The sequence below is a fragment of the Cibotium barometz genome, chromosome 37 (assembly GCF_041138505.1).
Source record: "Cibotium barometz isolate CiBa-2024 chromosome 37, ASM4113850v1, whole genome shotgun sequence".
Lineage (NCBI taxonomy): Eukaryota > Viridiplantae > Streptophyta > Polypodiopsida > Cyatheales > Cibotiaceae > Cibotium > Cibotium barometz.
Window position 1 is genome coordinate 35764881 of NC_141082.1, and position 25155 is coordinate 35790035.

Consider the following 25155-nt stretch of genomic DNA (forward strand, 5'->3'; position numbering starts at 1 on the left):
TTCTTGAGTTTTATTATGGGGAAGTGTCCCTGCAAGTGGTATAGCAGACATGGGCAAGGATAAGTTGTGTAAAGAGGCTGAAGAAGGTTATTATGAGCGAGAAATACTGTTACCATTTCTTTTGCATGACAGTGAGGCTTGAATCCAAAGCACAACAACGAAGTATTTCAGAGTGATGATGGTGGGGGGAGCTGGGCCATAGTAAGGAAAGGGTAAAGAGGGGTAAGGGTGGGTGGATATGAACGTGCAAGCAATGGGGATGACCCAAGGACCACAGTGGGGGCCAGCGCTTGAAAACTTACTATCATATCTCACACTAGATTTTTTTTGCATGTACAATTTTAAGCACAAAACCTATGCTTTACTCCTATAGATGACTGCAAATGGTATATGGTGGTGTATTGTTCAGAACTTACAATGAGGTATAGGGTACTGTTATTATTTTAAATCGTACCCAAAAGCAGACCACAAGGGAATACTGAGAACCAGCCTTCTTCTGTACCCAGGTCGAGATTAGCCGAAGTTACACCATGGTTGAATGGAGAGAAGATTTGAAAAGTATGCTAAGCAAATCGGGTGCTGATCCAGGGCTACCAAATATATTTCTCTTCAGTGATACACAAATCAAGGATGAAGGTTTTGTTGAAGATATCAATAATCTGCTTAACTCTGGAGAGGTACACAGCATAATGACTCAGACTGTTATTAGCAAGTAGCAAACACTCATCATAACTACTTCCTAACAATTGATGTGTAGAACTGTTGTGTGTGTGTGTGTGTGTGTGCATGTGCGTGCACGTGTGTGGTGTCTCAAGTATTAGCAAATAAATTCGGTGACAGGTTCCAAACATTTTTCCTGGTGATGAGAAGGCAACTATTCAAGAAGCTGTGAAAGAGAAGGCGAAAAAGAATGGAGTAGAGCTTGATACCCCAGTAGAAAGCTGGAGACATTTCATAAATCAATGTAAACAGAATCTTCATGTTATTTTTTGTATGAGTCCAGTGGGGCAAGCATTTAAAGACAGAATACGGCAATTTCCATCACTGGTCAATTGTTGCACCATAGATTGGTTCCAGGTAGTCATCATCACAAAAAAACAATTTCAATAAGCTACTAGTTTTAATCCTTTCAATTAGAATCCTTGTAAATGTGGTCAAGTAAACATCCATACAGGTATACATACATACATACATATGTGCCATTCATAATTACAACCAGCACACATAAAATGCATACATACATAGAACACATAAAATGCATACATACATAGAACACACGTGTACATGATGCATAGATATAATACATAAACACACACAATACATACATACATACATACATCCATACATATACATACAATACAATAATCTATATAGTACACAAACAATACGTACATATTACATAAATACATACATAACAACTTTTTATATTTGAACACAGGAATGGCCAGAAGATGCTTTAGAGGCTGTTGCCTACAAGTTTTTGAAAGAGATTCCATTGGAAGACCGTATACGAATGAGTATTGTGCGTATATGTAAGGTAAAATAACAGCTCTATAACCTTGTGGTTTTATGAAAATTTATCAGAGTCAACAAGAGAAAAACACTTTTGCTCTCTATGATCCACTTGGTAACCGACATTAATCTGACTTTTTTTTTGTCTTCTTCGTAGGCCTTTCATGAAAGAGTTCATTTTTATTCTCATGAGCTGAAACTGAAGATGGGACGATACAACTATGTGACGCCCACATCATACCTGGAGCTTCTATCAACATTCCAGGTTATCATGTGTTTAGAGACTAACCTTTTACAGGATTTTTCTCCAAGGCATCTTTTTTTGCGGTTCCAACCGTGAGCACGTCTCGGTCCTTCAAGCTTCTGTAAGGGAATTTTTTATGGTTTTATCCAACCATGAGGACACCTTGCTTATGCAAAAATTTTCTCTAAGGCATTCATTTATGGTTTATCCAACCATAAAGACACCTTGGTCATGCATTGACTTTAGGCTTGTGAGATGGTCCATGATGTCACCGTCTCCTATTAAGGCTTCCTATGAATCACACCTTGCCAGGTTGATAAGGATGTTGGGTTTTAGATTCTTGATTACTTTTGAAACGAGATATGCATAGATGGTTTTTCATATGCGGAAAAGATGTGGTGTGTTATTTATTGACACCGTATTCTTGATGTAGGCACTTCTAATTGCAAAGCAGGACGAAAAGCTCAAGCAAAAACGGGGTTATGAAGTGGGCCTGGATAAACTAAGCTCTAGTGCTGAGCAGGTGGCTGTGATGCAACAAGAGCTCACAGAGTTGAAACCCAAGTTGATCACCACGGTACGTCATGTCTTCCAATGTAACAGTTATTTAGGAGATGCATGCACATAGTTTTCACGATAGAACAATGCTATTCGACCTTAAAAACATTACTGGAGAAAGTGATGAAGAGTGCAGATAAGAGAAAGGTACATTTTCTCTCTATTTCTTCGGCCAAGGTGTTGCGTGTAAGGTTGGTTACACAACCCTCCCTGCCCATTGGTGGTTTTGGGCTTACCTGCAGTCAGGGATGGCAGATGGGAAAACTTGCTCGTCCAACCCCACCTTTTTTTCCATGACAGGGAGTTGAACATTTCCCCACCCCCCCACGGGCCTTTTGAAGACATTAATACAACTTTGTTTCTTCTCTCTCTCTCTCTCTCTCTCTCTCTCTCTCTCTCTCTCTCTCAGATCTTCTTAGCATCTACACACATTGCACATGGATCACACCCCCGGAGCTCCCCACGAAGATGCACTTTTACAGAGACCACTTCCTCACACTCACTATTGAGGATGGATTCATCCAACAGCCGGGCTACTTGAGTGTTCACATGTCCCATGCCATGCGGATTGCGATTGGCTAGTTACGGGTTTCTTCCCACCGCCTCTGAGTGGAGAGAGGTAGAGCTGAGTGCATCTTCAAAGCCGGGAAGCTCATACGGACACCCAGAGAGGAGAGGATTTGCCGACTATGCCACACAGAGGTTGAGACGGAGGAGCATTACATATGCCGCTGCCCAATATATACTGACATCCGCGGGAGGTTTCACTGTCTATTTCGTGAGGGATTCGGTCCACTCTCCGCGATCATCGACTTCGAGGACCAACGTTGCCTGGGCCTCTTCCTGCTTGAGCTCCGCAGACACAGGGACACCTTCTTGAGACACAGGCCCCAGCCACCCCACCCCCTCCCTCGGCAACCAACCGTCACCAGTTTCTTCCGGACCCAGGAGGTTGAGGACACCGACATAGTGGATCTTGTGGACCCTCCACGAGCTACTCGTAACTCTGGGCCTACCTCGCCCGAGAGGAGTTACCGGACCGAGCCTCTGCACTCCAATGTGCCCAACGCCCTCGACCCCCCCCCCCCCCCTCCCCGGTCGGCCACAATCACCTCATCAGCTCTAGATCCAGGACATGCTCCACTGCCATCAAGCTACCTTTCCATGTGATATAGCTGAGGGAGACCTCTCGGCCATACTCGTCAGCCCCATGCTTGACATTTTGGAGAGTGGTATACCATCTACTCGGAGCTGATGTTGCTCCCATGTTTTTATGTTCTTAGTATTCCATGATGAGTTTCCATGGATAGTTTTGTATCACCCCAGTGAGATAGCTATATTTATGTTTCTTTCTGTTTTATTTTCCATTCCATGATGAGATATGCCATGGACATTATTGTTTTACTTTGGTCTCATAGGCCCATTGAGTCTTTAGTAGATGCTTATTATATCTTTCTTTCTTTCTCAGTAAACTTTATGGCTCGGTCATTGAGGATGAGCTTAGTAAATTGGCAGAGATCTCTAGATTTAGAGCTACTGGGTAGGCTGGTTTCCGCCGAAACCACTCCACTCTTGATCATATCTTCACACTTTGGAGCCTCATAGATGAGGCGACGGCACAAAGACGTAGATTATATTGCTGCTTTGTGGATTTCCACAAGGCATTTGAGACAGTGCCTCGCCCGATAGACTTATGCAGAGATTGGAGACACCTTGGGTACCATCAGAGATGATATGGGGGATTATTGCTTTGTATGAGAGAGTTCTGGGTCGTGTGTGATGCTTGGGTGGATTATCAGAGGAGATTGCTAGCACTATTGGTGTGGGTGGATTATCAGAGGAGATTGCTAGCACTATTGGTGTTAAGCAAGGATGTCCATTATCTCCCACCTGTTTGGATTATACATTGATGAGCTAGCAGATTTTGTGGACAGAGGGAGGGGGGGGAGTTGATCATCTTTGGCAGATCTATATGTAGCATTGATGCTTTAGACAGACGATATAGTACTTGTCTCGGATACACAGCAGGGGTTACAACGGCACATGGATGCCTTGGGAGAGTTTTGTAATCAGAGGGGCCTGACGGTCAATTTAGTAAAACCAAGGTTATGATTTTCAATACCATGAAGCAGGGGAGAGAGACCACCCATATCATACACCAGGACAGACGTGTGGATGTAGTGACTTCGTATGTATATTTGGGTGTCACCTTTACTAGCCTGGCGGGGAGGTTCTCCATGAGACAGGCAGTTCAGGACACGGTAGTCAGAGGGTATGTAGCTTTAGCTTTACTTGAGAGGCAATGTCACTAGGCGCATTTTCAAGAACCCCGTACAAAGGGATGGCTTTTTGATACCATGGTCACACCAGCCTTGATGTATGCATCCCCTATCTGGGCTCTAGGACTATCAGTGAGCGGCTGGCGAGGTTTAGAGCGGCCACAAATACTTATGTTCTCACGGACGATTCATAGTAAAACCTCGACGCCAGATGAGATAGTTTTGGCAGAGTTTGCATCTTGGCCCATGCAAGTGGAGGCACTCTTTCAGACTGACATTTATTCAATGGGTTAGGCACATGCCCCCAGATAGATTACCGAGACAGGCCCTAGAGTCATGGGGACGAGTAGCAGCATCAGGGCGACAGTCATGGTATGCAAAGGTTTTACAGTGGTTTTCACTACATGGGATGAGTATGGATAGACTCCCTCTGTTTCAGTATGATAAGGACCATGAGACTATGAGACTCTCCTGTGTGGAGAGGAACCGATTGATACATCGGGATTTGATACAGCTATACACACGTCATACATGGATTGATCCTCCACAGCCTCTTCCTGTGAAGAGGCATCACTACCACGATCATTTCTTATACAACTCACAGAGGATGGGTTTGTGCAGAGACCGGGTTACATGGATGTATATATGTCTTATGCAATGCGCACTACTATTGGGCAGCTTTGGGTATCGTCACACACTCTAGAGATAGAGGCAGGGAGAGCTACAGGAGCCCTGAGGGAGACACGTATCTGCAGATTGTGCCACATAGAGGTGGAGACAGAGGAGCATTATGTTTGTCATTGCCCAGTATACTATGAGATTCGGAGGAGATACCACTGTCTCTTGAGGGAGGGATTTGGTCCACTCAGCAGAGTTGAGCAGTTTCATCATTAGAGATGCTTGGGGGGATTTTTGATGGAGTTACGACATCATAGAGAGCGGCTATTAAAGAAGCTCCCATAGTAGAGGGATACTACATCTCAGACACGGATCACTACCTTCTTCCAGCCACTCAGTGGTGGGACATCCTCCACAGCTCCTTCGGTCCAAACCCGGGTCACTCGGAGACGCACTATACTACCAGAGGAGTGACATCAGCCCGAGCAAGAGAGCTACGATCTAGGAGATGCCCCCGCCCACCTGGCCCTTGCCCCCTAGGTCTCCACCAGACACAGAGTGATGAGATCTTGAGGAGACATAGCAGAGAGGACAGACCCCAGATTGGGAGATATCTTGCCCCTAACCCGATGTATGACATCCTACACCTAGTCATTGGCACCGGTTGGAGCTAGATGCTTTATTGGATGTATTTACCCCCCCTCTTTGCCACCCACCCCATAGTAGTTAACCAGATCCCTGTATGAGATTTATGTCCACATTATACAGTACTTTGTACTTTTTTTTTCTTTTGTATCCATTTGATGTCCATTGAGACATCATGATGATGTACATAGGTTTTGTCTCATAGGCCTTTAGAAGACATTAATAAAATCTTTCTTTCTTTCCAGGGCCGATCCACCCATCATACCCAGACCACAAGCTAGTGTAGGAGCTCGGCCGAGAGATGTGACACTCGACAGAGCCACCACTGAGTTATGTAGAGCTCGACGCCCCAGACCCCATGGCCCTCGCCCACGGCCACGCCACCACAGGAAGATCCGGGCCATCATCTCCCATCATCGTAGGACCTTCTCGTGCCAGCTCAGTTTTACCACCTTGAGCACCATGTCACAGCGGCCCATGAGGGATGTATTAGGGTGATATGAGAGCTCTCTGCTCATGTACCTAGATCAGATTTTAAAGTTCTAGATTTTTGTTATCTTTCTTTATTACTCTTTTGTACCCAGGATTATGTACCTCATGGATATGATGTAACCTTTTGGTCTCATAGGTCATTTTGGCCTTTTGAAGACGTTAATACAACTTTCTTTCTTTCTTTCTCTCAGCCTCAGTACACTGGATACCATGTTGCAGCACCTTATGCGAGATATTCTTGGCTGATGTCAGAGCTTGAGACTCTTTGTTTTTTTCACGTATATTTTCTTTTAGTTTTACTTTCAGTACCATGATGATGTATTCCATGGACATGATGTAACATTTTGGTCTCATAGGTCATTTTGGCCTTTTGAAGATGTTAATACAACTTTCTTTCTTTCTGTCTTTTCTCTCACTTGGCATAGTAGGATCTAGATTTTTCGTCTTGTATAATCTCAGAGTTTGAGATCTCAGCTTTCAATTTTCAGTTTTAGCTCACTGTTGCTTTTTCTTATTTCATCAATGAGGAGATTTCATGGACACTAGTATACATTATTTTGGTTTCATAGACCCTTTGGGTCTTTTGAAGGCGTGAATATAATTTTCTATCTTTCTCTCTCAACTTGGGGATATTATGGAGTTCTCACAGCTGCAAGCTGCAGGTGGTTCTTCTCGGGGACTTCAACGCAAGAACAGGGAGTGGCCGGGTGCCGCTACTTGATGTGGATGACCCTATCAAACTACAGGAGTTGGACATCACTGACATGGGGTTATAGAGATCATCCAAGGACCGCGAGGAGGTCATGGTACATGGGAGACGTTTCCTAGAGCTAGGAGCTGTCGATGTTGTGTTATCTATAACAGGTTGTCCCGATGGCCCTCCTCCGATGCCCTCACCTCCTTACCTTAAGAGATATCAGCACCATGGAATACTTGATGGGATCTTCCGCTTTGGCACACCACCTTTCTGTCTTCTCTATCCACCACCCCTCTTGAAGCTGACCATGCCTACCTCTCTTTCATTGTTACTTGTTTTTTTTTGTGAAACCATTATCAAATCTTATATTCAAGAACCCTCAAAGGGAGAGCATTGGGTAATGTGTAAAGCCATTGGGTAATTAGTATTGAATCGTGGGGTGGCATGCACTCTATTTCTCTTAGCTGCCATGTATCACCTTGATTTGTGCTCCTTGAATCCATGATTCATGAATCCATACCTCAATTTTTTGTCCATTGTCGTGAACTTTTTCAGGGAGGGAACTTACATAAACACGTTTCTCATTCTCACCAAGTGCTTTCACAAAGTTCTCTGCTTTCTCGCTCTCCGTTTTCTCTCGCACATAGCTCTCACAACTTGCAAGCTCTCTCTGCAACCATGGTGTAATTTGAGAAGTTGACGCAATGATTGACGGAAGTGAGGTTGTGCAAACACCTTGTAAAACTACGATCCAGCCAAGGGAATCTGATCCGCATATCCGAAAAATACCGCCCACACCAGCGGTACACTGATTGATCGTGCGATTGAGCTTGGGTGGTCCAGATGCCCACGACTACGGAGGAGGGCATCCCAACATAGACGGAGGTTGCAGCGGCGGATTCGGATTATTCTTGCGACATGCGGGACACCCAGTCAGGGTGCTGACCACAGAGGATATTGAGGAGATCCGTCAGCGTCCGATGCGGCACATATTATGAGATGGAGGCACCTCCATAGTGTACCCCCCCGTCCCACATGATATTGTATCCCCTCACTGTACTCCACTCACCTCCATAGCGTACCCCCCCCCCCCCCCCTCACTATATTCACACCCTATAAGGGTTTCTGTTTACCTTCCAGTTCCAGTTTCATTTTCCAGGTGCCAGTAGTATCATCTTTATTTTTAATTTTCTGGTTTTTTATCCAGACATTGTATCAGATCCACCATGATGTAACTTTTTGGTCCCATAGGTCATTATGGCCTTTTGAAGACGTTAATATAACATTTCATTTCATTTCATTTCTCTCTCTCTTGCTCTCTCTCTCTCTCTCTCTCTCTCTCTCTCTCTCGTAATGCCTCACCAAAATAAGGATGGTTCCTCGAGATGTGTGAGAAGACACCATCTTTTCATCATTACAATCTGTTTTTAGATGGCTACTATAAGTTCTTTAAGTATTTATACTATATGAAATTATTGATTTTTCGAAACTTGGCAGTTTCTTAGCCGAGAGACGAAACCTTTTGAAACAATAGCTAAAAAAGCTCGAAACGCTTCTTGTGACTATGCTAGTTATACATCACCAGTTTCTTTCAGAACTAGGAGGAGGAGGACACCCATCACTGGATCTCCTAGAGTCCTGGACCCACCTTGCGTTGTTGTAGACCCACCGTGCAAGAGAGGAGGTACCTCGAAAACTAGGCTTTGACATTCCAATCTGCTTGGTGCCCCCACCCTCCGGACATCAGCCACGATTGGATCATTAGCTTCAGATCTAGGACATGCTCCATCGCCATTGTGCTACCTTTCCACATGACATAGTGGAGGGAGATCTCTCGCCCACCATACGCATTAGCCGCATGCTGGATATTTCAGAGAGTGTTATACCATCTATTGGGGGACTGATGCTCTTCTCATGTTTCATGTTCCTTGTTCCTAGTATTCCATGATGAGATTTCCATGGAGAGTTTTGTATTACTCTAGTGAGATAGTTTTGTTTTGTTCTACTCATTTTATTTTATGTTCCATGATGAGATATGCCATGGACATTATATTTTATCATTTTGGTCTTATAGGCTCATTGGGTCTTTAGTAGATGCTTATACATGTCTCTCTCTCTTCCACCAAGATGAAGAGATCCCGGAAATGGGAGGCCCTGCATTACTGAATGCAATCATTGCAACAGGATGGAGAAACACGTGCTCGCAAGCTCGGAGAAGCCAGAGAAGCGCACCCTAGGCAGATGGGCAACAGACGGGCTGAAAGTTATCAGGGACATCCTGATATGCGAGGAAGATACACAGGATGGGGAAATTAAAGAGCTCAAGGAATCGCATGTGACCAAAGTGGGAAAATGGAAAGCACAAGTTGAAGACCTCAAGGAGGATCTACATGTATGCAAAGCATAGATGAAAGAAGAAGGGAAAATTAATCCCTCCCTTGCCTCGAAGGTTGAAAGCCTAAAAAACAAACTGCATGAAGGTTTAGTGGCCACAAAGAAGAAAGAATGGATAGAAGTGGTGAGAAAACACCCCACATCCACCCCCATCATACATGATACCTTGGAAAAGGAGAAGAGGAGGAAGGTCCCTGCTCTTCATGTGAGGGTGATAGGACTAAAGAAGGGGGAATCCCCCAAGGTAGACGCTCTAGCCCTATGCAAGAAATTCAAAGTGGAAGGGACTCCCTATGTGGACACATGGCGTGTGGACAAGACACCTCATGGGAGCGCCCCTTCATCCTGAAATTCTTGGACCTTGCTAGCCAAGAGGCCTTCATGGACACATGGATAGCTCTTCGAGGGGAGAAGATATACCTAGGCGAACATGCCCAAGGTGCAAGAGGCCTAGATTTGGCAGTTTGGAACTGCAATGGGACACCATGGTTTGACATTGGGGGACACCATGCATTTCAGGCTATGAGTGGGCATCTACCTACCGAGAGGATGTGTTGGGGTACGCGGGTTTGGCGGAGTAGCAGGTACTTTCAGGACACATCTATAGCCCATGATCACCATAGTTTGCAAGGACACAGAGGGACGCTTTATGTGGGTGGGTACCGGAGAGATGTATACACTTTGCAGCATTTTACTTTCCACCTAGGAAGTCCTCATATGCTATTCTAGAGGAGGGAGAGCAGTTTTATCCCCTCCATGTAAACATCATTGAGTTCTCATGCTTGGGCGAAGTTCTCTTTAGGCAACTTTGACACAAGGACTCGGAGCGAGTAGGCATTTGTATATGAGCAGGAGGAGCCGACCATACAGGAGATAGACTGGATCGAGTCAGAGCACTTCATATGCAGGTGCACCGTATATTATGAGATTCGAGGGAGGTTCCATTGTCTCTTGAGAGAGCGGTTTGGGCCCTTATCTAGGCCACAAGATCTAGATGCCTGACATAGATGGCACACTGGCAGCAGCAGCACATTGGCAGTCATAGGGCCTATCACAGCATTTCCTTTCGGATTTCTGGAAGAGGCTTTGGGACAGCTTTCGGCCTAGAAAGATCACACTCTTTCTTTGGCTGATGGCACACAGGAGTTTGGCGGTTGGTACTTGGTTGCCAGTAGGAGGTTGGTTAGCGGCTTGGGCGCGGTGTGGCCACCATTAGGAGTCTCAGCGACATTGTCTTTGGGATCCCTCCACGGTCAGTGGGGGAAGTTACAGGGAGAGGTTCTGACCGCATGCGGAAGCGGCGGGAAGCCTTCTTGAGACTTTGGAGGCCTGGCCCTTTCCTCACAGATAGAGGCGGTGACCCCATTTGGCATTACAGACCACCTGTGTGTTTCCCTGCCCCTTCCCCCCTTCCCCCTGTATGAGATAGCCTTCTCCTCATAGAATAGCCAGCCGGAGGAGAAGCATCTCTTCCCCTTATGATCACTTGTTTCCCACCCATATATGAGGCGAGTTTGTATTTAGCCCTTCGTGGTTGTACTTAGCCCTTTGTGGCTGTTTTCTTAACTAATTGAAGGATCTTTTTCTGGGGAAAAAAAAAGGACCCACCTCCCCCGAGAGGGGACTAGGCCTTTGCATTCCAGTGTGCCTAATGCCTCTGGCGCCCCTTGTCACAAGGGGGAAGATGTTATAGCTGCTTTGCATTGTATTCTAGAGCAGGATGGTATCATTGTATGACCACACATTGTTATCATGTTGCATCACATGGATACTTTAGCTTATGTAGCTAGTTTCGTACGGTTTTTTTCTTTTTCCATGGTTAAGTATTCATCATGATACATTGTACTATTTTTCTGGTCTCATAGACCCTTTGCATTTTTTGAAGTCGTTAACATATCTCTCTTTCTTTCTCTCTCCTCCAAAAGGCTCAAAGAGGATACATCTGCAGTGTGGTTCATTTGTCTCACTTGATGCTACCAACATATTGTACATTGTGACAGCTTTGTACTTTCTGATTTGTTTTGCATCTGGGTATACAATTATTTAGGTGGAGGAGGTAGAAAAGCTCATGGTTAAAGTGGAACGGGAAAAAAAGGAGGTAGTTGAACCAAAAAAGTCCATTGTACAGCGTGACGAGGCAGAAGCCAGTAAACAGGCGGCCGAAGCAAAACTTATAAGAGATGAATGCGAAGCTGCATTAGCAAGTGCTATGCCTGTTCTTGAAGAAGCATTAGCAGCTCTGGATACCCTTTCAGCCAATGATATCAACTATGTGAAGAAGTTGGCAAACCCTCCTGCAGCTGTGAAGCTGGTGATGGAGGCCGTCTGTGTAGTCCTAGATGTGAAACCAGCAAAGCAACCTGATGGTAAAGGTGGCTTTGTGCTGGACTATTGGAAACCCTCAGTGACGTTGCTGAACAATCGTGATTTCCTTCTGAATTTAAAAGATTATGATAAAGATAACATAGATCCTAAGATCATGGTAAAAGTACGTCAGAACTATATCAGTAATGCTGATTTCACTCCAGAGAGAGCAGCCAATGCCTCCGCCGCAGCCGAGGGGCTATGCAAATGGATTATTGCCATGGACAAGTATGATGTTGTGGCAAAATTTGTTGCTCCGAAAAGGCAGAAACTCAAAGCTGCAGAAGAGAAGTATCAGCAAGTCATGGAAGGTTTGAGAGCGAAACAAGAAGAATTGAAAGTTATTCTCGAGAAACTTGCAAGGCTAGAAGCGGAACTTGAAGCAATCATGCTGAAGAAAGAGAATCTCCAGGTATTGATTCTATGCCTTCAGAAGAATACAAGGAATCTGGTTGTGCTTGGGTTCTCTCCAACCACATAACCTTTTTTCTTTTTCCGGCTCCCAGCATGATGTGAAGATGTGTACTATAAAGCTTGAGAGAGCAGAGCAGCTTATTGGAGGCCTTGGTGGTGAGAGATCTCGCTGGATGGCTGCAGCCAAGGAATTAGGAAACCAATATGGAAACCTGATCGGTGATGTCCTGATTGCTGCTGGAATAATAGCATACCTTGGAGCATTCCCTGCAAGGTTTGTTTTTTACCTGAGTCTTTTTACTGTATGTAGCGGGGCACCTAGGTTATTTGGTAAAGCTTTTTAAGGACATGCTTTGGACAATGCTTAATGCTCTCCTGTAGTACTTATAACATAGATGATGCCTGTAGTACTTATTACAATAAAGATGTTCTCAAAGGATCTCCTTTCTCTCTTTTGTAGTACACTGTTGACTTCAAGTGTCATAACATGCAAACTCTCTATCCTCCACAAATCCTCCTCTCCGAAGCCTGGTCCTGAAAAAGAAACTCCATTCATCATGGCAGGTCTGACCAATGTGTCAAAAAGTCAGCTCTTCGTACTTGGTTCTGGAAGTGGGCCTGGAAACATTGCCTCTCTAGCGGGTGGACTAGGGCTCCATATCCTCTTAGCCATCCATGCCTTTGCCACCGGGCGTGGGGTGAAAAAAGGCCCAGTGAAGGTGACTCACGAGTATACATAAGAGGTGAGGATCTCAACTGCCTTGTGAATGAAAATGCATGTCTAGTGGCTACCTGATGCGACATGTGAAATAGCATCTTGTCTTGGTCTGCCTTGCTTGTGAAATGTATGTCTAGTGTGGCTACCTGATGCGACATGTTAAAGAACATTTCCTCTTGGTCTGTTAAGATTCACTGGACGATTTCTCTCCTCACAGAATGTCAGAAGTGCACCCAATTGCCTCTGCAACCTCTCGGCTGAATTTGATATGAGTACAATATAACCTGCATACAAATGGTGTTTAGGGTTTGCAGCAATGCACAACACACACAAACACACATAGTGAAGCAGTTGGAGCAAAGAGGCACAATAATTGATGATCATTGGGTGTACCACAATGCAACTGGAGATGATAAGTGAGAGCGACCTAAAGTACAAAAGTCACTTCACACACACACAGCCCCAAAAGTGAGATAGAGTGTGTTCTTCTCCACGGCGAAAAAACCTCCCAATGAGAGAAGTGCCCCTATCGGTCCTAGAGTGTTCACACACCACCCATGACAAAGATGTCTATAAAATAACACCCCTGACGGTAGTCATGTGTGAAGTGGGAGCAAAGGCGGCCTCATAATCTATGCCTTTTTGCTTTGCATGGCCCTTTGCCACTAGTCTAGCTCTGTAGTTATCAATGCTACCATCAGACTCCCTTTTGATCTTTTAGACCCACTTTGTGCCAATAGCCTTTTTGCCAAAAGACAAGTCCACTAGATCCCAAGTGCCATTCTTCAAAATGGAATCATATTCTTGTTGCATGGCGTGCATCCAATTTTGATCCTCTTGTGCTTCATCAAATGAAATTGGCTCTTCTTCATCGCACAAGATGCTCATAAGAGCATAATCACCATGATGCCTAGATGCATGACGAGAATCCTTGTGGGCATCTCCCAATGAAGTAAACAACTGGCGTTGTGATGTGATGTGCTTTCTAGCACCATTGTCAAAATACCATACATGTGAATCTATCATTTACATGCATAAAGAAGGATCATTGCTACGTTTGTTGGGTTAGGCTTAACCCTAATGTGTAGGAAATGCAGGCAAAAAACAGGAGAGAGAGAAAGAAAGAAAGCAAGATATATTAAGCATGTACTAAAGACCCAATGGGCCTATGAGACCAAAGTGATACAGTAATGTCCATGGCGTGTCTCATCATGGAATGGACAATAAAATAGAACAAATCAAAACCATCTCCGAAGATGGATACAAAACTGTCCATGGAAATCCCATCATGGAATACCAGGAGCATGAAACATGAGAAGAGCATTAGCTCCCAATAGATGGTTTACCAGTCTCCAAACATATCAAGCATGGGGCTTATAAATATAGCCGCGAGATCTCCCTCAGCTACATCATGTGGATAGGTAGCTCGATGGTGATAAAGCGTGTCCTGGATCCGGAGTTGATGAGGGGATCGTGGCCAACGCTTGGAGGCTAAGGGCGTCGGGCACGCTGGAATGCGGAGGCCTAGTCTGAGGTAACTCCTCTTGGGTGAGGTGGATCCATAGCAACCCGAGGTAGATCCATGTGATCCAATGTATGGGTGTCCTCCTAGGTTCGGAAGAAGCTGGTGATGGTTGGCTGGTGAGGGAGGGGTCGGGGTGGCTGGGGCCAAAGCTCTCTCAAGAAAGTGTCCTTGTGTTTACGAAGCTCGAGCAGGAAGAGTCCTAGGCAATGCTGGTTCAGAATTCAATCACCTTAGAAAGTTGGCCAAATCCCTCATGGAATAGACATTGAAACCTCTCGCAGATCTCATCAAAGTGGTATTGCCACCCATCCTATGCACTAAGGATGAAATTTTTGCTGCCAATGAGTACGTAAGGGACCTTGGTATTGCCTATGCATAGGTTCGGACAACCATTGAACGTTCTCAAGTAAAGCATAGAAGGCAATTGGATATCAAAGAAAATGATTTGGTATTGCTGAAATTTGAGAAAGCCAGGCTTAGTAAGAGACCTGATAAGGAGGTAGCATGCCCTAATCTCTCTACCAGGTATTATGGACCCTTCAAAGTGATCAAAAAGATAAATGATGCGGCTTTCCGGCTTGATCTACCAGATCATTAGAAGATATAAAATGCATTCCATGTGAGCCTCTTGCGCAAGTATGTGGGACCTCCACCTATGGAACCAATCCTAGAGGATCCACCGGAAGTGGATGAGGTGGAAGAGGTTTTGCAACCCGAACAAATTGTCTTTCATAAAGAGCGTATACTTGCAAGTGGCAAGCTACAAAGACACTATCTTGTGAAATTTGAGAATTATTCTCCCATGGATGCAAAGTGGATGGATGAAGCTTACTTTCAGGAGTATCTGCAGCTCCTTTGAGCATACCTGGAAGCATTTCAGCTGCGGTCAAGTGTTTAGAAGCAGGGGGGGGATGTCAATATTGGGGCATTCTCTGCGCTTCAGGCTTATAGACGAGTTCCATGAGATGGTCTGGCATCGTCGAGGACTTGTTGTCAACACCAAGAGCCAATAGGCTGGTTATGTAGGCTGGGGATATTGATCCGTGCCCATATCCAGAATATGGTACCATGGGTTACTAGCTAAATGAAATGGGAAACTGCACCATGGTGCATTCTTGCATTGCATCTATGCGTGTAAGGTTTTTAACCTGTTTTCGCATGAATTGTTTTGTTGCATGCGTGAATTGTGCATGTAGTTCATGAGTTGGGGACGCCCTCTTGTGAACCGTGCGAGTGAAATTGTCTTCTGACCTCGCTTGTGGGATGTAGACAGGTGGTAAGTATACTCCTTTACTCTATGTTCCTCATTTTTTGACCAAATGACAATTGTTTCTCTTTTGTAGGTCCACACTTTATTAAAGTTCAGGCGGACAATTTATAAAGAGGTTGGACGAGTTTCCACTCCCGGTCGGCCAAGCATATATTCAAGCGCCCTTTTCTGCAGGTTATGAGCTTTAGGCGGCCTCCCACATGCCAAGAGGAGGGATGGTTTGGACGGGTGGCCCAATAGGCACCCTCCACTCATCCTCTACATGTTGGGAAAAGTTATCTTCCTTCTCTCTCCTGTCTCTACAAGTGGGCACCAACCATATGGGGGCTTCTTTTTTCATTTTTGGACACACACTTATAGAAAAGATGATTTACTTCTTTTTCATGATTCCCATAGCCCTGAAAGCTTGAGAAATCTTGTCTTCTACTTATATAGTCTCCATATGATCACCAATTTGCAAAATTCCTCTTCTATTCATGAATATGGGGCCTCCTAAATATTATGTTGTTTGCAAATTTTTTGTAAACCCTAATTTATAGAAACCCTAATTTTATCAAAAACCCTATTTTTGGGGCAACTATAGTAAATCTATAGCCCTCTGCTTAGGCCATCCATTGCACCCAAAAGCCCTAATTTTGGAGTTTGAATACCTCCTGAAAAACCTAATTTACAGAAACCCTAATTTCAGCTGGGAGTAGAAATCGACCCGTGGAAGCGTGGACATCAATCAAAGACAAGAAGGAGAATTACGATGGTTGTACTGAAAGGCGAGAAGCAGAATTGCGGTAAGATCTCATTTAAGCTCTCTTTCACTTACTCAAGATCCGAATACTAGTCATTATGGTCCTGTCTTGGTCTTGGCACACACAATGTTTGTGTATGGATGCCAATGGAGCATAGTTGCATTTGATTAGCTATGAGAGATCAAGGAGTGCGACTCGGAAATCAAATAGAAGCTATGGAAGTAATCAACCGCATCAACAACCATGTTTGCAATGTTGTTTTCATTTACATGAATGCCTATAGACAGTTTGGCATGTGAATGACCGGGAAGCTTGTAAGAGGAACCTTGATAATACAATCTATTACAAGGGGAGTCAGCCCTTCCCGGCCCTAGTGCAGTGTGCAAGTGATTTCAATTTTCAGCTCGTGCCGTTTTCAATTTGTTTAATTGTGTTAATTGCTTAAGTGTAAGACAAGATTGTGATCAATCCCGAACGGGGGAGTCTCATTAAACATGTATTTGGCCAATCACAATCCCTATGGCATGGAACATGTGAACACCTAGGTAGCTCGGATACTGGATGAATCAATCCTTAGTGAGCGTGAGGGAGTGATCTCTATAGAGGTTTTTCTTTGGTGGGAGCTTCGAAGTTGGGACCGGCGGGCGGGCTGTTAAAAACAAAAGAGAACTCTTCCCAGCCCCCCCCCCCCCCCCCCGGACGTCTGTAGATTCGTTCACGTTGCCATCCACCGCCACGTCCTGGTTCGGAAATATTAACCCGATCTTCTTTTGATGCATGGCGCACAATGTGCCCTTGACAGAGGATTTCCCCATCTCTTAGGATTGACTAACCCATATCCAAGATATTCAGATTGATCTTGCTTTTGACGTTTTAAGATCTTAACACCCTTTGCTTCAAATAGTTCTGATTCAGTCTGCAGATACAGGTTCTACTGGTTCAATCAACCTGGGTTCAATGAGCACTGATCTAAATTCCTTCTACTTCAACTCTCATCCTTTCGGCTCCATTCGTTCACTCCCTCTTCCACTCAGCACTGATTTAGTCCGTTCTTACTCTGTAAACTTGGTTCCTTTGTCTCTATTAGTCGGGTATGGTTTAGACAACACGAGCTCTATATCCTATCACTTTTGTTTTCAGTCAGCTTTGTTTCTATAAACATCGATTCAGTTGGCATTGATCGTGACACTTCAGTATTGACTAGCTCACAATCTAACTGTACCTAACTCAAATAGACTCATATCTGACAACTCTTGACCTGACCAACCTCCCATTTGTCAACTCCTATTCTGACTCTTCTTCCCTAAAGTTTATTTTGATTCAGATAGTACTGAGCACTACTCTTCCTTCTTCACTCAGATGTGTATCTGTCAGCGCTATATCTGTCAGCACTGCTTCAGTCTGCATTGATTCTGACAGCTCTTGTGCTTGAATCTTCCTCCAGTCAACACTGAACTTTTCAGCACTGGACTTCCTCTTCTTCCCTTAGTTAGCACTGATCCTATCAGCACTGAACTAGTCAACATCCACTTAATTCAACATCTATTTAGCCTAACTTCCTTTTTTTTTTTCCATTAAAAGATTCTTTCATTAGTTGTAAAAAGAAAAAAGCCCAATGGGCTACAAACCCTCTCTTGCTCATAAGAAGGCAGAGCAGAGATCCAATCAAGGCAGCTAGGAAGACTCTCCCTAGGTGCAGAAAAGTATAAATAACTGAGAGGCTATATCATACAATAGGAGGGGGGAAAATCCAAACAGGTGGCCTGTAGTGCCAGCTGGGGCTACCCGCGTGTAGAGTATAGAAAGGACCGCTGCGCCAAGTGGTGTGGAAGGCTTGGCATCGCAAGATCACTCGATCTGAGTCGCCCCGGATGCGGTCATACTGGCCTCGTTGGGTGTGAATCAACTCCTGCCAGATAGCCCGAACAGTCTTTGCTGGTGGCTCCAGTCTCCCCTCAAAGGCCCTGAAACAACGGGCTCTCCAGGTGAACCATATGGTGAGGCTGTTGAGGAGCTCCCATCGTAAATCTCTCTCCTGTGTCCAACCGGCTGTCCTGTGAAGGAACAAGGCGAGGCTGGCCCCCAATGAATCTGATGGCCTAGCTTGCCTGCTCCGTCTCGTATCCCAGAGCTAGCCCTAACGAAGTCGACCAAGCAGCGGCTCCCCACGTATACATTCCCTCTGGAGAGAGGGGGGCCAAAATGTGTAGAATCCTCAGCCAAATCTGTTGCCCCTGTGGACAGTCCCATAGGCAATGTCGTTGTGTCTCCAATGGGTGGTTGCATCGGACGCAGGCCGGCGAAAGGCCACTGTAGACAAGCCAGGTGCCAACTGCAGAGCCCCTGTGGGCAACCAGCCACTGGAAAGCCGAGATCCTGCGTGCCTGTCTGCTAGCCCAGAGCCTGGTCCAAAAATCCTCCAAGAACTCCTGTGAGAGTCCCTGTAGCTAGAGAGACCGTCCTCCTCGCAGTCAAAATATGCCTCCCCAAGCGGACAGTGTACTGGAAAAAGGTGATCTTTGTGGCCTCAGGGGACGCGTAAGGATCATGCCACTCGTACTCGCCAGGGTCCCACTGGAGCTGGGCCAAGGGACCTGCAGCATATGCCCATATGCACCAATCAGAGTCCACATCTGCAGGGTGTGGATCAATATGCCACTTCCGAGAAGCGGCGACCACTACCTGTATCCTCTGAAAGATGCACTCTGCAACCAAAGGCGACTCCGCCTCCACTCTCTGAAGTCTGCCCTCATCCTGTATCTCATAGTAGAGGCATCTACCATCCTCAGTGCAAGCTCTAACAGCAATCAGGATCTCCAACTGTGTAAAGGCTCCCATCCACCGTGGGGCCGCTGGCTCAAAAGGTGTGAACCACTCCTCAGTGAGAGCCTCCTGAATGTCATCCCTCATAATCAGCCCCCCTCTGAAATGATTCAGCCTCTCCGCCTAGATCTCCTCTGGGAGACTGCAAAAGGCCTGCCAATCTCCAAAACTGCGAGCTGGGCTTGCCGCCAATGGTCCCCAGGCTAGACGAGGCCAAGAACCCAGCATATGACCCTGCTCTGTGTGTACCGCGCGGCTCCAGATGAGCGGCTATCTGGCCCGCTCCTCCTCACAAGTGGGAGGTCTCTGAGAAAGCCCCGATCTTAGCAACTCCCAAGCTCGCAAGATACTCAAGGCAAATCTGTCCTCCCATCCTCTACTGAGGCCTGTCCTCCTCATCTCTGTGAAGATCCACCGTATCTCTAGTGCCCAAGTGCCCCCTTCTCCTGGGGGAGCTCTAGCCTGCAGCCGCTGAAAAAGAAGCTCCTTCCAAGGCTCAGCGCCTGGAAGCAGCCCCCGAACAATAAGCTTCCCCAACAAGGCTCTACTCTAATCAGCTGGATCTATAATGCCCAAGCCGCCTTGGGCCAGCGGAAGAGTAATAACTGCCCAAACAACCTTAGCCCGGGCCGGCTGACCATCTCGCCTAGACCAAAGAAAGTTCCTGATCAGCCTCTGTACCTGGCTGATGCAAGAGCTCGAGAAAATCCAACAAGATGTGATATACCACATAGTCGCTAAAAGCACCTGATTTGTCACCACCACCCTCCCAGCCAAGGAAAGCTGAGCTGTACTCCAATATAAAAGCTTCTTCCGAATGCTCAGAAGAAGCGGGGCGATCTGCTGCTCAAGTGACAAATCAAGTGCAATTTGGCATCCCAGATACTGCATTGCTGTGCCAGGAGGAATCCATCTAAAACTCGGGTCTGGGCTCCATGCCAAAGCGAGGGCGCTACTGATCCAAAAAGCCACTGTCTTGCGCCAATTGATCAATGCTCCCGAAGCCACACCAAAAACCTGTAGAGATTGCTTTGCCCTCTGTAGATTGGCCTCCTGGCCATGCAAAAACAATCCCGTGTCATCAGCAAACTCAGACTCAAGCAAGTCCTCACCCCAGATTGGAAGCTGGAGTCCTCTCAAACCAACCTCCTCTGCTGTCAGATACATGCTCTTAGCCTCTGCAAAGAAAAAAAAAAGGAATGGAGCGAGAGGGCATCCCTGACGGACTGATCTGGTCAGCTCAAAACTCGGCCCCCGTCCTCGTGCCATCAACACCTGGCTACGAGCTGTGGAATATAGAGCCGCCACCCCTCGAATCCAGTCTGGCTCAAAACCCAGGCGAAGCATAGTGCCCTCTAGAAAAACCCAGTCGACTCTATATCGTATGCCTTCTCAAAATCGAGAAGCATAACGACCAAGTCCTCGCTGAGAAATCTAGCTCGGGCCGTCGCCTCCCAGAAGGTGAAAATGTTGTCAAGGATACTGCGCTCCTTGACAAATCCTGTCTGGGTAGCATGAATCAAATCCCCAAGGAAGGGCTGGATCCTCAAACTCAAGGCCTTGGCTAGGACCTTGTAGACAAAATTGAGGATCGTAATAGGCCTCCACTACCGAATATCATCTGACACTCCCTCCCCCTTGGGGATAAGAAAGATCAAGCCCTCTGAAAAACTCTGTGGCATCACCCCAGTGTCCAAAACATGCTGAAAACCCCTGCGGAGGCCTGGCCCCAAAAGGTCCCAATAGCGCATAAAAAAGGCAGCCGTGAATCCATCCTCCCCAGGGCAACTATGACGCGGGAGGGCCCTCACAGCCTCACCAAGCTCATCCTCTGAAAGGGGCTCACCCAAAGCTGTGCGCATACGATCTGTGACCCTCCTCTGCACATGGGCCCACACAGTCTGCCTGCAAGCATCACGTGCCTCCGTGGTGGCTGGCTCCGCTGAAAGCAGGTCTCTGTAGAACTCAGTGGCAATAGCTCTAATCTCCTCGGGCTCAGTGGCTAACGATCCGTCCTACTGTATCAACACTCTCAAAACATGTGGAAAAATCTATGCGCATAGCCTCATGATGTACCGCTTCTCCATCCTCCTTACCTAACTCATGGCTATCACTCTTTGGTGAGCAATCCGACGACATCACCTGGCTTTCCATTACCATGGGCATCTCTTCTTGCAAACACACACAAGACTCACCTGGCTCTACCTCTGCACTAGATCCCATCTCCAATATGTACTCACCATCACTATTGTTCTCACCATTCTCATCAAATAAGCCATTAACTTCACACAATTCCTCAAAAACCCATTCATTCATTCATCAATTGACTATCACACATACACCCCATATTGTCATCCGAGCTGACATAACTTTGCCCATTGTAATTGTGGATGAACACATAGAAAGATCATCTTGCATTGCTTCATTTGGCTTCTCCAACTCAACCAAATGTACTACCCTCTCTTGTGTTTCTTGTCATGGTCCTTGAGCTCATAGATTACTTTGTTGATTCCACCTTGCACTTGCTGATTTCCCATTGGTAAAATCTGTGGTATTTGTGAAACAACCTGTGGATAAGCTGGGACAGCTTGACCAGGCTCCATTCTAAGCCAAGGGCAATTATTCATACCATGACCAAACTCCCCACAATTCCAACATTGCAAATTAGGGATCCATCCTCTACCTCTTTGCATTTCTCTACCTCTATCTGCCCCACCTGCTTCTTTGTTCTCACCATCTCTCATTCTCATGGCCTAAGGGTGTCCTCCTTGCATAGTCCGCTCTTTCTTGCTCTCTATTTCTATTTCCCCTCCTTTTGTTGTTGATGGTCCTTCATCTTTTATTGCCTCTTGCATGTATTTCTTGTGTTTGTACTGCTTTGCCTTATACAAGGCTCTGGCTTGTGCTTCTTTAAAGTTAGCAGGTTCTACCTCTTCCACTTTGGCCTTCAGCAGAGGATGTGGACCTACGATAAATCTGTCTTTTTTCAAAAGCTCTGCCACCTCTCTAGGATTGGTTAAGGCTCTAATCCACCTGCCCTGTAACTTGAGAAATTCCACTTTATATTCAATGTATTTATCCAATTTCTTTTGTTTCAAACCAAGAATCTTCTGCCATAAGGTTGTTGCATCTCTTTCTTTGCAAAATTGAGTTTTGAAAGCTGCTTCCAACTGATCAGGGTCCTGCTGAACCTATCTGTCTTAACTATTAAACCATTCCTTGACCTCTTTCCTCAGACCCAAGACCAAGGTAGTCCTCCTATCTACTGGTGTATCTTTGTTGCTCAAAATACACGAAGTCACATTTTCTAAAAATGATTAAGCATCTTTCACTTCCTCACCAAAGAACAAAGGAATCCCCAAATAGGTAGGCATATATCTGTGCTCCATAATACCTACTTCTTAACACAAGCTATACCTGATTCAGAGCCTTCCTTAGTGGGGCACCAGTCTATGAGAGCTTTTTTAACTCCCACACTAGCTAAAACTAGCTAGCACTGCAGGAAGGCAAGATGAGATCAGGTATACAAGGCACCACCCCCAAACACCAAAGAATACAAACAAAAACTGAAGGTGTTGGTTTGTTTTGATTCAGATAGTACTGAGCCTAACTCTACCTCCTTCAGTCAGATATGTATCTGTTAGCGCTGTATCTGTCAGCACTGCTTCAGTCTGCACTGATTCTAACAACTCTTGTGTTTGACTCTTCCTCCTTCAGTCAGCACCTGAGCTCATCCGGTACATCTGGAGACATCTGTGATCCTCACACTGCATCACCCGTACCAGTGGCCCGAACCCCTCCCTGACGAGGCAGTGAAATCTCGCCTGTAGCTCATAATGCGCTGGGCATCTGAACATATAGTGGGCCTCATCCTCTATCTCCCCTATGGTGCATACTCTACATATCGCTCCTCTCCTGGGATGTTTTGTGGCTTTTGCATTCTCTTTTCAGAGGTGATGGGAGGATACTCTGAGTTGACCAATCGCGATGCGCATAGCATGTGACATGTGCATCTGCATGTAGTCTAGGTTGTACTGAAATGGGGGGAGATGATCCATCTGCAATCCATGTGCATCTACCTCCAAGTACCATACCTGGTTTGGTAAGGCTGGCGGCTGTCTTCTCCGCGAGATGGAGGGCAGTCTGGCCTATCTGTCCTGCTCCCTCTCCCTTTCATGATACAGCTGCATAGAAGACTCTAGTGATACCATCTCTGTTGAGGGATACATGCTGAATGTAAGTAATGGTGTGGAAGAGACTATCTATGAACAGTGGGGCTACCCCAAACTCCGCATGTATTGTCACAGATTTGTTGTACGGACAATTACGTCAATTGTTTCATTAACTTTGAGAAGAGATGCATCAGACACACCTATCTTTTGTTGAGAGTATTCTGTTGTTTAGAAAAATAATGATACACTATCTATTGTAATTAAATACTTTTTAAAAAAAGCAGGATGCAATTCACGAGTTGCTTCTATATCTTTTGTGAATCTTAAATGGCAGCTATCGTCAAGAGATAGTCGAAATGTGGATGACAATGTGTAGATCAGAAAACTTGCCACGCTCTCCAAGCTTTTCTTTGAAGGCGGTTTTGGGGAATCCTGTTCAAATTCGAGATTGGATCATTTCAGGGCTCCCCAATGATTCCTTCTCCACAGATAATGGAATTATTGTGGCCAACTCCAGAAGATGGCCTTTATTAATAGACCCACAGGTATTGCAAGGTTTGTGATTGCTTGAAATTCAAGTTGCTATTTCAGGCCCAAAAAAAGAATGGATGTTTGTAGAACGTTTAAAAAATAATTTTGGGAAAAGAAGGCATATTTTGGACTACTTCATGTTTTAAGATTTCCCCCATGAACATTTTAGGGCCAGGCAAACAAGTGGATCAGAAACATGGAGCGGGAAAGAAACTTGCAAATAATTAAGCTTTCTGGGGGTGGAGAATACATGCGAACTTTGGAGAATGCGATCCAATTTGGGCTGCCAGTTCTCCTAGAAAACATTGGAGAGGAGCTTGATCCATCACTTGAGCCATTATTGTTGAGACAGGTAAGAAAACAAATCTCCTTGTATGTGAAACTTTTGGAAAAATCATCTCTAAGATATGGTGAGCATAGTGTGCTGTTGATGGAAATGAGTTTGGTTGTTTAAGTTTGCCCTGTTTATAAACACCAATCCATTAGATGTAACATGTTATGTAAGGAATATTCCTTTTTCCAATAGATTGCGGGGTTTAAACTCACAACTTTTTGGTAGGAGGATAGTCACAAGAAATGGTTTGCGGGTCTTAAGGTCTTGTTTTGAAATGTTTCATGTCCTGGTAAAGAAATCACAAGGTCCAAAAAACAAACCATTGTTTTTAAATTATCAACAAATGTAGTCAAGGCTTGTAGAAACCACTAGAGAACGATTGAAAAATACATGTAACTTGCTAAGGAACTACACTGTCTCTTGTAAATTAAATGAAATTACAAAGCAATACATTAAGTGTACTAAGGATATGGCAGGATTTTGGAAGGAATGAGGAAGAGAAGGAAGAAAGAGTAGAAAAGAGGAAGAGAAGAAAGAGGAAAAGAGAAACAGAAGGAAGCAGAATGGAGGAGGAAAAAGGAGTAGAAAAAAAGAAAAACAAGAGGAGGAGGAAGGGGTGAGTAGAAAGAGGAAAGAGGAGGGGAAAGAGGAGAACACAGGGAGGAGAATGTAAGGAGGAATTAAAAAGAAGACATGACAGCCTGCTGCAGTAAGGTGGGAGTCGATGGCCTAAATGATGGGAAGATTTTGGAAAAACGGAAGCAAAACAAGGTGGATGTAGTGTTGGGAGGCATTTTAGAAATGTGTTACCAAAACGTTTCA

The 25155-nt window shown here is 45.3% G+C and overlaps 1 protein-coding gene across 7 annotated transcripts in view; it reads left to right on the plus strand.

Annotated features, from left to right (window-relative positions):
* The window catches only part of LOC147617228 (uncharacterized), a 250714-nt gene that overhangs the window by 143904 nt on the left and 81655 nt on the right, over positions 1-25155 (plus strand). For all 7 annotated transcript variants that reach the window (XM_086776846.1, XM_086776847.1, XM_086776843.1 and 4 more), the window contains 9 exons: positions 507-677; positions 841-1077; positions 1439-1537; positions 1670-1777; positions 2190-2333; positions 11487-12215; positions 12310-12491; positions 23803-24013; positions 24169-24351. In XM_086776846.1, coding sequence (XP_086632972.1) covers positions 507-677; positions 841-1077; positions 1439-1537; positions 1670-1777; positions 2190-2333; positions 11487-12215; positions 12310-12491; positions 23803-24013; positions 24169-24351 — 2064 coding nt within the window. The remainder of the gene's footprint in view (positions 1-506; positions 678-840; positions 1078-1438; positions 1538-1669; positions 1778-2189; positions 2334-11486; positions 12216-12309; positions 12492-23802; positions 24014-24168; positions 24352-25155) is intronic.